This window comes from Acipenser ruthenus, chromosome 24 (assembly GCF_902713425.1).
Source record: "Acipenser ruthenus chromosome 24, fAciRut3.2 maternal haplotype, whole genome shotgun sequence".
Lineage (NCBI taxonomy): Eukaryota > Metazoa > Chordata > Actinopteri > Acipenseriformes > Acipenseridae > Acipenser > Acipenser ruthenus.
Window position 1 is genome coordinate 1,077,309 of NC_081212.1, and position 12,109 is coordinate 1,089,417.

Here is a 12,109-nt window from a genome sequence, read left to right on the forward strand (position 1 = left end):
TTTAAATCACAGCACTGCTTACAGCTTTGGCTCCAGCCCTGTCATCTACAACGATCTTAAATCACTTGCTTTTAACCTCATTCCAAACATAATCTTTATTCAACTCGTCTTACAGACTTGCAGAGCACAGCAAGTGTACTTGACCTTTAATTCATTTATCCAAAAATAATTAGAAAGGGTGCAGAGGCCACCTCTAAAACAGTGCCATGCACAGACTGTGAGCACCATGGAACCAGGCTGCAAATCCACCAATCAGACCCTGCCCTGACAGCCACTGCCCGTCGAGGACCTCCTGCCCGGACAGCCACTGCCCGTCGAGGACCTCCTGCCCTGACAGGCACTGCCCGTCGAGGACCTCCTGCCCTGACAGCCACTGCCCGTCGAGGACCTCCTGCCCGGGCAGCCACTGCCCGTCGAGGACCTCCGGCCCGGACAGAACCACCGCCCAGCACACTTCCCGTCGAGGACCTCCGGCCCCGACAGAACCACCGCCCAGCACACTGCCCGTCGAGGACCTCCGGCCCCGACAGAACCACCGCCCAGCACACTGCCCGTCGAGGACCTCCCATCCTGACAGCCACCGCCCAGCACACTGCCCGTCGAGGACCTCCGGCCCTGACAGAAGCACCACCAGAGGAAACGCTGGCAGCTCTGTGCAGGAATCTCCCACAGAGATGGCATTTTCAAAAAGTAGAATATGAAAACAGCAGGTCAGAAACAGGTCGAAAGTAATGGGCGCTACACTTTTAAAATCAAATGTCTTCATGGCAACACAAACCTCCACAGTGCTGCTATGATTTTAAAATTTAGTCTAGCCATCTGTAAGCTTTGGAAATAAACAAAAATGTCCGCTATACCACACTGGACTCATCCCTGCTGCAGCTAAATATTCACTACTTACTGTATGAAGGCAAAAAAAAAAAAAAAAAAAATACATACAAATGCAATCCTTCTTGAGGCTAGACGAGACATGTGGTGTAAACTGCTAATTGATAAACACGGCCCTTTGAATATATTGTGTATTCATAGCTTCATTATCAACACGCTTTCCAACCTAGACAAAGTGCAAGAGGCTTTTTCAGGTAAACCACTAACCACTAATAATAATAAATTACAGTGAATAGAGCATCGCTCAAATCTAGAATCAAAATTCTGGATAGGCTGTACCTCCGCCAGGGACCTGGGAGATTGATGTCTTTTTGCATATTTTTGCCACCAATGCTTTTTACAATCTCTGTTTCATATACACTTACAATCTTTTTTTTTTTTTTGCTGTTTAAATGAGCGAGTGCGAGGCAACAAGCATTTGAACAGAGACCCAAATCAGGTTTGTAGTCAACTGAAGTAAGTAAATACCAAACACTGTGTTCTAATACAATCGCTTTACTAATTCCTGATACTGAAAATCCTGGCTTGTGTTCTTTTCTTTTTTTCTTTCTTTGACAGCAGCAACTGTTTTGGCTGTACAGCATAAAAGCAAGTCTAGGATCTGGAAGCTGGCCTACCCGTTCACTGCTACCCCATTATCCAGACCGAACGTGGTTTTAACCACAGCACACCGACGCAGCACCCCACCTGTCTAGGAAAACAGGGCAGTGATTCTTAACCCTCATTGTTCTTGGGCACCACAAACAGACTGTCGCCATTTTCTCTCATTCTCTTTGATCGGAATAATAATAATAATAATAATAATAATCCTTGTCCTCGCTCTCTCTCTCTCTAGTTGGAATAGCAACCAAGGGGAAGACAGCAGCTACTGTAGCCAGCGGTTGCAGCAGCACTGGCAGCCTTTCACAATGGATATCCACTCAAGCAGCTCATCTTTAATCATTATAAAAAAAGCACTTGGGTTTAATCCATTTTTGATGTAAGCGCTAATAGCTCGGTGTCCTTGAAGTTCAAAGCGGGCTCCGTGCATGGCTCTAATTAGCCGAGCAAGCAGCCATTCAGCTTCCTCTCATGTTTCTAATTAGATCCTTAACAACAAACAAATGTTGCCCTTTACAGAGGCTCAGTTAAATAGTTGAGGAGGGCTGTGGTTCCTGCTTCCCTTTGTTTTAGGTCTTGTATATGCATAATCCGCAGCGCACCTGACCGCAGAACGCAGCTTCCTTTTCCATTATTCCCATCTGATAACAGGAATAATAGCAACAACAAAAAAAAAGGCACAAAGACTTCATTGTTTGTCATGATTTTGCCAATTAGTTTTTAATCTGTGCACATACCGTACTGCTGATAAGGAGGTATTATCCAATAAAGCCTCCTCCGTGAAAGGTTCAGGACAGCTTTCACTGCTCGGGGTTATCAGTTTACTAGCCATAGAGTTATTGTTGCATCTTTAAAGACATGCAAAGCATCTCCCCTGGATCCTTGTGATAGAATAGAAATGATTTCTCCTGCCAGGACCCCTCTGGAAATTAGCTATCTGGTTATATACTGGTTAAATAAATACATTTAGTAAGGGTTTTAAAAGGTAGCGTTCTTCAAGCTACCGCAGAAATCAATTCACAGACACTTCGAGGTTTGCACAAAAAATAAAAATAAATAAACCTTGACCCTCCGCCATTAACAGCAGCATCTGTTTACAGCTGGACAACATCTGTAACCCCCCCCCACCTCCCCAGATCCTATCTTTAGGAGCAGCTGGGCACAGCTCACAGATTCAGAGTAGCAGAGAAGACTGGAAGGCAAGCAAAGTCACTATTCCGGGTTGCATATGAACAGCAAAAGCATTGAAGAGATTAATGCAGCATATTCATGATATTAACAGTAATAATTAATAATAGATGTGCAATACCACAAATAGATCAGCCCCTTTTATCAGCTGCCTGTTCATCACACACACTCAACTACTTTGCATAAGTGCAGGAACACTTTTTGCTATTAAAAGACGTTACCTGCACTGTGGCCAAGGTCATCCAGACTGCAAGTCTGACTTTCCCTATGGGGATTACTGAAAGTGCGTCTGCCTCTGCTGTCAGTGTATCACATGCTAAACGGTGTAAATGGCAGGTATTGATCACATTATGACATCACCTGTCGTCTGCGCTGCATGGCGTTCTAATCCAATGCTCAGATAGGAACTGCATCAGGCTTCTTTCTGCCAGCATGCGGTGTCATAGGGACACGAGATGAAACACAAAACAAGACATTCTTTTTACACACAGTTCACTCATTATACAGATCAGGCTGTCTGACCGGTGATCAAGAGGAGGAGTTGGATCACCAAGGTTGGAGCACTTTGAATGCATTGTTAAATATAAAAAGCACTTCTTTCTCGCGTTTTACAAGTTCCCTGATCACTTAAAATGCCTATATATACATATACATACACTCAAAATAATTAATCACTCTAAACTTTTTTAGTACGTAAATATTTGTCAAGTTTAACAACTAACGGAGTGTGATTCATGTTGAAGCACTATTGGTTCAAGTCAGCCACAACGCCCATGAATTGCACGTTGTAACTGAAGAGGTGTTGCTCAAGAGTTTCCAGGGCTGGTCAGGGGTGAAGGTGACTAACCTGATTCTGTATCACAGTCACTGGGGTGTTTGTTTCTAACACACTGTAATTAATTCCCCTTCTTTGAACTTGCATCGAGTGTTTACCATCGTTCGGACAGGCCTTTTTATTAATATTAATGACTAAGCAGGCAGAAAGGTACTCTTCATTTACATCCTGCCCTAATTGGGTAGTAATTACTCAGCTACAAAGCCAATGAGCTGGTCCGTGTCGCCATAGCAACAGGATCCGAGAGGCCTGGCAGTGGGACTCATTCACAGACCATCACTTGTGTTAATGATAATTCATACATTTCTTCTTGTTACTCAGAACGAGATTGGAAGGAAGCGACACCTGGTACAGAGAATCTTTGCCACTACGTTCTACAAATCACACCTTTCTACAGAGACACCAGCAGCAGCTGTACAGCTAGGGTTTTACATCACCTAGAATATATGAATGTCATTTTTTATTTTTTTTATTTTTATTTAACATCATGTAAAATCAAAGAAACTACAAAATCATATCGCAAAAAAGTCTACCGGAATCCATAACAGTAGCACGGTATTTCATGTTAGATTTCGAAATGTCACATTTTCCATTTATGCCATTAAGTATACGGAAAACTACAAAGCGGTACGTAATTCAATATGTAACATTATTCCTCAAGGTTTCATTCGACTGTGAAGCACAATGAGTTAATTATATAGGCTGAACAAAACGTTTGGGCATAGCTGTGCATGTTAGATCATTGACAGCAATCATTCCTGAAAGGTGAGGAGCACTGTGGAACTCTGGGATACGGCTGCTCAGATTAGAGGGACGCCAACCAATAAAAACAATGTCATGGAACAGAGCAAAAGAACTCCCCTCGTGGACCTTACACCCCTGTATCTTCAGCTCAGGACCCAATTCAAATGAGCTTTCAGCTTGGAAAAAGGGTGCACGTTAACCTCTTTCCATTTCCATTCCTCTTCAGTGATGCGTTAATCGAATCAAAATAATAATTAAAAAACCCTCCACATCTGCTTCGTTTGCAGCTTTGCTTATTTTCCTAAACTGCTTCAGCAGCTAGAACTTTACTGAAAACCGGGTCCCTAGGTGGTTCCTGAATTATTATCATCATCTCCAGCGGCCTATACTGTACTTCTTTAAATTTAAATAAGCAAATAAATACAAATAAAAAAAGCTGCCAACACACACACAGCCCACAGCTTTCCCAGCAGGAGCCCTGCACCAGGCACAGTGAAGAGATCCCTAGACGAGGAAAAACACCAACATGCCTCTGCTTCCCGGCTGTCACAAACCCCCTGGGTCGCTACTTATTCTAAATCCACAACATCCCTAAAAAACATGAAAACGAACAATCCAAGAGAGGATTTCATTTATTTACTGCATTAAATCAGACTTGAAGAAAGCGATACATCTGCCTGCTATTAAATCAGCTGAATGGAAAGCGCAGGAAGGAATGAAGATCCTTGGGTCCGTCAGCGACAGCGTGAAGCAGACCAGGCCTGCAGCTACAATCTGCTGCTTTTCTAAACAGGTGCTCAGCCTCGTCCGACACTTGATATGTTCATTATTTTAGATTTTGTTTTGTTTCATTTCTTCGGCTCCAGCTAAGGCATTGGTTTTTAGATCACATACAAAAGGGGGGGTGCGATGTACTCTTGTGCCTAGAAGATCTCGATAGTGTAGGATAGCATGCCCTTGCACAGATGGATTCAATTAGTCCCTCTTTCAAGCCTATTGATCCTGCAGGGATCAGCTATCTGTTATTAAAACAGAGCCAGAGCTCACAATGTTTATTTGAACTCAAATTTGCACAATTTAGCCCCCAGCAACTTTCCATGTCTGCAGCGGGAGAGAATGCGTTTCCAAATTAGCTTTTGAATTTCAGAACAGCCGTAATTAGCTACTCCATTTCCACCTGTGTACTTTCTTTTTTTTTTTTAAATTACAAGGACTCTTAACCTCAAGTAGCTTTCACTTCCCATTTAAAACAGTCTTTCTAACTGAATAGGTGACTAATTAACAGTACTAGACCTGCTTTTCACAGAGCGTCGACATTTCATAAATAATCCATATTAAATGTCTTGTCATTTTCTGCTCCGAGAGCCTTTGCTAATGAATTTTAACACATGATTTATTCCCACTGTCATTTTTGTTCTCTCTCTCGTACGATAGATAGCATCACACATCACACAACGCTGGCAAGTCTAAGCTGAACACTGGCACCCCATGACTTGCTCCTGTGTCCACACAACGTTCATTATTAAACTCAAAAAGGGTTTGCTGCCATGATTCCAGACGATCAACACTAAAACGATCTGTGTCCCTGTCTCTGATCTAGGGACAAATGAAAAACTCAGGGTGACGGAACAGAAGGGATGTAAAAAGCCAGCCCACGAGAGTACGAGGGTTTCGCGGACGTGGCTGTGTGGACCATTTAAACCCCCCCATGCTGTTCTTCTGCATTGTATTTCATCTCCTCCGAGTAATAAAGTGCAGCACGCTTTCCTTCTCCAACCCCGAGAAACAGGTTCTGAACTCGAGACGGCCCGCTACAAAATATCCATCCCTGGCAATGCAATCTAATCAATCAACATCTACTTCTACTGGCTACCATTGCAACTACTACAGTGCATGCATTTAGTTCAGTCCCACAGAGACATACAGTCTAACAACAGGCAAAATGAGGGTAGATATGAAATGTTTCATGGGACAAATAAGTGTATTGTTTTTTTTAAAGAAAAAAAGGAATAAGGAAGGTAATAATAATATATTTCATCAAATTTATAAATAAATGATACTAAATAAATAGAAAAAAAATATATATGAATGATAGTGTTCAGAAAATTAAATAATAAATGATAATAGATATACCTCTCGATAAAAAGAAGTTGAGTATGAGTTTGTTTTATAACAAAAAAAACGTTGAGTTTGTCTGATACAAGCATAAAAACATGCAACCAGCTGCTATTGACAGGAAGCTGGACAGAGAGAGAGAGAAGTAAAACGGTGTGGACAAACCTTCTCGCTGAGCGTGCTCAGTAGTGTCTGTGAGAGGAGGTGCACAGGGCCGAGAGTAAGAGACTCAGAGACACTCGCTGTCTCACAGCAGCCCCAACCAAACGAGAGAAAAACAACACAAACACAACGGCTCACACTCACCATCAGAGGGCAGGAGGCAGGCAAGCAGGCAGGCAGGCAGGCAGGCTGGCTCATCTCACAACTACCTAGCTGTTCTCTTTCTTTACTTCACTCTCTTACTCTATTTCGATTAGGTCAGCTTGTTTAAGAGGACCCTGCTGTGCTGAATATTGTAGTTACTTAATGATTTTAGTAGAGCACTTTCTTTGGTTCTCCTCTCTCTGTCAGTGTATTTTACTGCACTTGAATTCTCTTGATCTGCATGACCTCGGTTGTGAGCTCTGCACCATTGCCTTGGGTCTGCCCTGAACTGTGTGATCTGCAACTTCAGCACTGATCCGACCAATCAGCAGCTTCCCCTTGTTCTACATCTTGTTATGTCCTTCATGCATGTGCAAACATATTTTAAAAGGACAGGGTCTTGCGCTTATTACTATAATATATATATATATATATACACATATCTTTTTTTTTTCTATTAAATGGTTTCTAGAAAATTTAAAAATAGAAAAACTTACTACATAAATAACGTATGCAGTTCCCATCCTCAAAACACTTTGCAGGCTGAAATGTTTACATTAATAAATTAACTCGTCGTTAAGTGTTCCAAAAAAGATCTTTCAGCATTTTTGTTTTTATATATCAAAAAAAGAAGCAACATTAAAATGTAAATGATGATTTGTATATTTCAAACAAGTGCAACGGGACCCAAGGATTTTGGTTGCCTTTACTGGCCAGTGTTAAACAAAGGGTTAAGTTTATTTGCAAACTCCTAACACCCAGATACTGTTAATGATATTTCACACAGGAAACAGGCTCATTGCACAATGGCACCCAAAGCCCTCCAATTAATGATACCAGCCCTAGAAGCAAATCTACAGCACTGCCTTGTGTGTCCAGGGACAATGGGCCAGACCTGACAGCCAAAGCCATCCTCCAATCAAAGAATGGCATTGAGACAGCAGAACCACTGATTGGTTGTTTTATGTAATACCCATGGTCCGGATATTCAGCCCAGGCTTGACTCTGCACAGCCTGGCTAGCGTCCCGTGGTGTTTCTCCCTGATGCAATTAAACTATTACAAGCTGCTGTAGGAAACGGGTCCTTTGTAGCCCTGCAAGCAGTGCCAGTTTGCATGGAACGGATATTGAAATGATTTCTTTCTTTTACATTGGGTTTTATTTTTATTAAAGATAAAAGTTGTGTGTCTTGGAAAGAAAACCACAAAACCTGTTTGCAGCATGTGTGCCTTGAGAGAAGATGCAGCTTTTTATCAAAGCTAAATCTCACCCAAAAACCAAAAATATATATGTATTTTTTAAATATCGTCTGCACCCTTTTTAATCACGTGTAAGTGAATGGACCACTGTTGCCTGGTCTTCCCTCATATTTTAAAGGCTTTTTCATTTTTTCATTATTTTTTTTTTTCACGATGGTTTGATGTGCTCGATTAAGATAAGGAAATCATATTTTCTGTGAACAAAGGAAATTAGATTTTTATAGTAAAATTGAAAAATATATATATATATTTTCTTTAAATTCAGTGCCGGAAACTGTAAATTAATTGCCACGAATATTTGAGGCTGCATCACGTTAATCTCAGCAGCAGCACAACTTATCCCATTTTTAATGCAAATTGTGTAACCATCAGCATTACAGCTCAGGAAAATGCAAATGCAATCAGGTCCAGACAGCTCACTCATGATTGGAAAGTACATCTCTAACGCTTGCCAACTTACCCCTTTTGCATAAGCATAATAATAATATTAATAATAATAATAATAATAATAATAATAATAATAATATTTTCCATCTCCCCTGTTCTAGATTCGGAAGAGCAGACACACTTCCCTTGCCTACCTGTCGCCAGTATGTTTATTCTATCAAGCTTCAGTTCCTCATGTTGGTTAGGGGCAACTGATACAACGTATGATGTAATTCACATACATAATAAATCATTAACAAGATTAATACTACAATAGAAGTCTGGTTTTCCATCGTCTGCAGCAGTTGCTTTGAGATCACTCGGCAGTGCCACCAAATTGGATCGCACTTGATATTCAGGGCAGAGCTATGAGCTGTATGTGATTTAAACGTGTGTGTGTGCGTGTGCGTGTGCGTGTGTGTGTGTGTGTACACTGAACACACGTACTGACTGGGATGCTACGCCCAACATTTGGTAACACTTTTCAAATACACATTACAATGGCCTGGAAATGGCACAAGCAAACTTAAAAACAGAGGTTCTTGGAATCCACAGAATTATATTAAATGTTCCAGGGAAAGAGCCAGAAGCATTAGTATTTCAAAGGGGGAATTAAGGGAAGCAATACTTTGCTGTAAGCAGGATCAGTATTGCCAATACAAGGGAGCAGGGGTCATTTTAGTTCTGGTTAAAATTCACCTCCTTAAATAGGTCCTTTAAAACATTTTGTTTTTGTAGTTTTCTCAGGTTCCTCCGGTGCAGAGATATGAGTAACAGACCGTAGTAAAATGATGGAGAGCTGCAGCCACACAGAATACCGACAGAGCGTTTACCTGGCCCTGCGTTCTGTGGGTATGCCGTGCAGCCGCCTCTTCCACAGGCCCCCTTACCTGAGCCTCGTGCTGCTGCCACCGCTGCAGCCGCCACCGGTCCGTAAGCCGTCGCTGGGAAGCCTGCAGCAGAAAACAACAATTAGATCAGCACATTACCATACAGAACCATTAACCACGACATCATGCACAAGGGCTTTCACATCAACCCCAACTCTAACCTCTTGCATCTAGCAACACCATACAAAAGCAGCGAACAGCGTTTTTGCTTTTGCAGCAAAACGAACACCTCGATGCAATACAAAAGCATTGACCACTACTCTTTTAAATGAAGGCGTGTGCTCAGCAGCTAACAGCGTTGTTGCCAGTGTCAGTGCAGTGCTCCCATAACCACGGCCGGCTGGGTGTGTTCCTCTAATATCCAATAAACCCTAATCTGAAAATAGGAAATACAGTACTGGGTGATTTCACACAGTACCTTTTTTTTTTAAATGGTTAATTATTATAATGTTTAGGCACTTCTGGTTTGCTTAAATAAAAAGTACTGAATATTTGATGAAATAAAATATCCATACGGCGAGTGAGTACTGTATGTGTGACTGGAGTGGCTTGAACTTCTTTATTTGCTCCAAACATCTTTAATTATAGACGGGCTCCGTCTCCCCATTAGAATGCAATGCACGCACAGAGTTCTTAGCCCGAGGGGGCTAGGCAGACGTCTTGCATGTGGCACGGGGTTGGAGCGCTCGTTTAGTAATTAGGATTTCTTTAAACACTCCCTATCATTGTGATCTGCGCGGGGGGCTTTGCGCTGGTTCCTTGTGTTCGCAGCGTTTGCTTTGTGGGCGCACGCTTGTGCATGATGGCACCTTCACCAGGAGGGTTCTTGGGTGCGGCTACAGAAACTGCATTTTCCACGCCGCTTCGCCAAGAAGATAATTGAGAGAAAGGGGAGGGGTGCGATGGGGAGGATACTCAGAAACCCTGTATAAACTCCCTGCTGCATTTATTTAAATGGAAATCTTGGAGATCAAGCATGGGAGCACTGCACATGGGACGAGGACAGTCGCAGCTTTGCTATGGTGCAGTCTGATCCACCTGAGAGAAATCGCTGGTTATCACTCCATTCACACGCACAGATCATAAAGCCAAGAAGCCGAATCATTCACAGCCAGTGCCGTGGAAACGCTTCCCCCTCGCCTCAAATCCATCCGGATGATAACTTCAGCATCGTAAATATCGGCATGATAAACACTGGCTGCTGACTGACAGGGTTATGGGGACCCAGAGAGAGACAGATGATGTGCGAGGCAGCACTGTTCAGGGCTGAGAGCCTAGTAAACACTTCAAATCAAAGATCAATTCATGATAATGAAGTTGCTGTTTTTTTGATGGATGTGAAAGCTGCTTAATTGAGAGGACTGGAACTCACTGTTTCCATTGTGAGGGAGCTGGACTCAAACCCAGGCCCCTAAAAGGGACAGGCTGGTGAATTCAGTGTGGCAGCTAGATTCATTATTAACTCTTCAATGCGCACAGCGATCCGGCCTCACCGCTTTACACAGTGGAATTCGGAATCCTCAGCCTTGAGCGCACATTGGCCGAGTCTCCGTCTGGGATTCCTGAAGTTGGTATGCGCAAAATGCTGCTTCTACTGAAATTACTAAAAAGTGTGCCCAAAACCTGCATGAGGTAGAAATGTGTTCATGTTTTTCTAAACAAGGCCATCATTGTAAATGTAAATGAGAATCTGTTCTTAACCGACTCATCTGGATACATTAAGGTTTTGATTGATTGAAAATAAAATCTGCTAAATAATTTTGCCACAAGCTGGTAATTAAATAAAATCGGAATTAAAATGTATTGAGGCAAGGTCAGTATCTTCCTCATAGCGTATTCATAAAAGCAATGACTGCAACCCCCCGAAGTGGACTTGGCTGCAGGTCTCTTTAAATGCATTATTATTATTATTATTATTATTATTATTATTATTATTATTATTATTATTATTATTATTATTACACAATATTAGTGAAGTAGTTTGTTTCGGCAATGCACTAAGCACACAGCTGAGAAATCTTTGAACCGTTCTGCAAGGTCTCGAGCGCTGCCTGCAGTAATTGCTCAATGTCTCCCGTGGGACGGACGACAGAAAGGATCACAGAACGAGTCTCAGTAATTAAAACACTATCATGATCTACAGGCAGACTTATTATATGACTTGGCAGAAGAGCGCGGGACCCTCAGCAAACAAGTACTACTGCCAACGCCACCTTCACTTATTCTTTTCATGACTTTATTTTTACATTCGTTCCATTAGAAACGCTTTTAAAAGGCATTAGCAATTTAAAAGGGGTCTGTTTTAATGACAGTGGCAGGTGTAAATACCATCACCCTAAAACCTTTACCATCGAAGCCTACTGTTACTGAATTATGTGATGTGAAGAATCAATCAATCCTATAGGAAAACACCAGCCGGATAATATTACATCCGACACTGTTTAGATCATTTCAATATACCCCACAGTGTCGGTTCAGCACAGATCTAATCCGCAGCTCCTGCAGAGGCCTGCTCTCTGAACAGTGGGATTATTCTGCTGATGTTTAGTCCTGTACCTCTCAGTAGACCTCCTTACTAGTCTCTGACCACAAGAGAGGATCCTACAATGGTTCAAAAGTCTAGAAAGAGGTCAAATGACGTGGATTAAACCTGCCAATAGCAAAACTACAAGCCAGCTACCTCTAGGGTCCAAACTACCTGCTTGAAATCTAACAGAGAGCCAGACAAACCAAGCCACAAACCCAATGAACTAGGTACAAAGAAAGAAAGTTAAAGGAATGACGTACTTGCATTTAAATATGGTAATAGTGCTGCTTGAGGGGGGGGGGGGGGGGGGGGGGGGAACAGGTACTGTTAT

The 12,109-nt window shown here is 42.2% G+C and overlaps 1 protein-coding gene across 10 annotated transcripts in view; it reads right to left on the bottom strand.

The window, feature by feature from the left end:
* LOC117964284 (RNA-binding protein Musashi homolog 2) overlaps positions 1–12,109 on the bottom strand; it is a 159,462-nt gene that overhangs the window by 17,026 nt on the left and 130,327 nt on the right. For 7 of the 10 annotated variants that reach the window (XM_058997878.1, XM_058997876.1, XM_058997872.1 and 4 more), the window contains exons 11-12: positions 12,039–12,062; positions 9,252–9,314 (exon numbers count right to left, since the gene is read on the bottom strand). In XM_058997878.1, coding sequence (XP_058853861.1) covers positions 9,252–9,314; positions 12,039–12,062 — 87 coding nt within the window. The remainder of the gene's footprint in view (positions 1–9,251; positions 9,315–12,038; positions 12,063–12,109) is intronic. The other 3 variants (XM_058997879.1, XM_058997877.1, XM_058997873.1) reach the window with 1 other exon arrangement.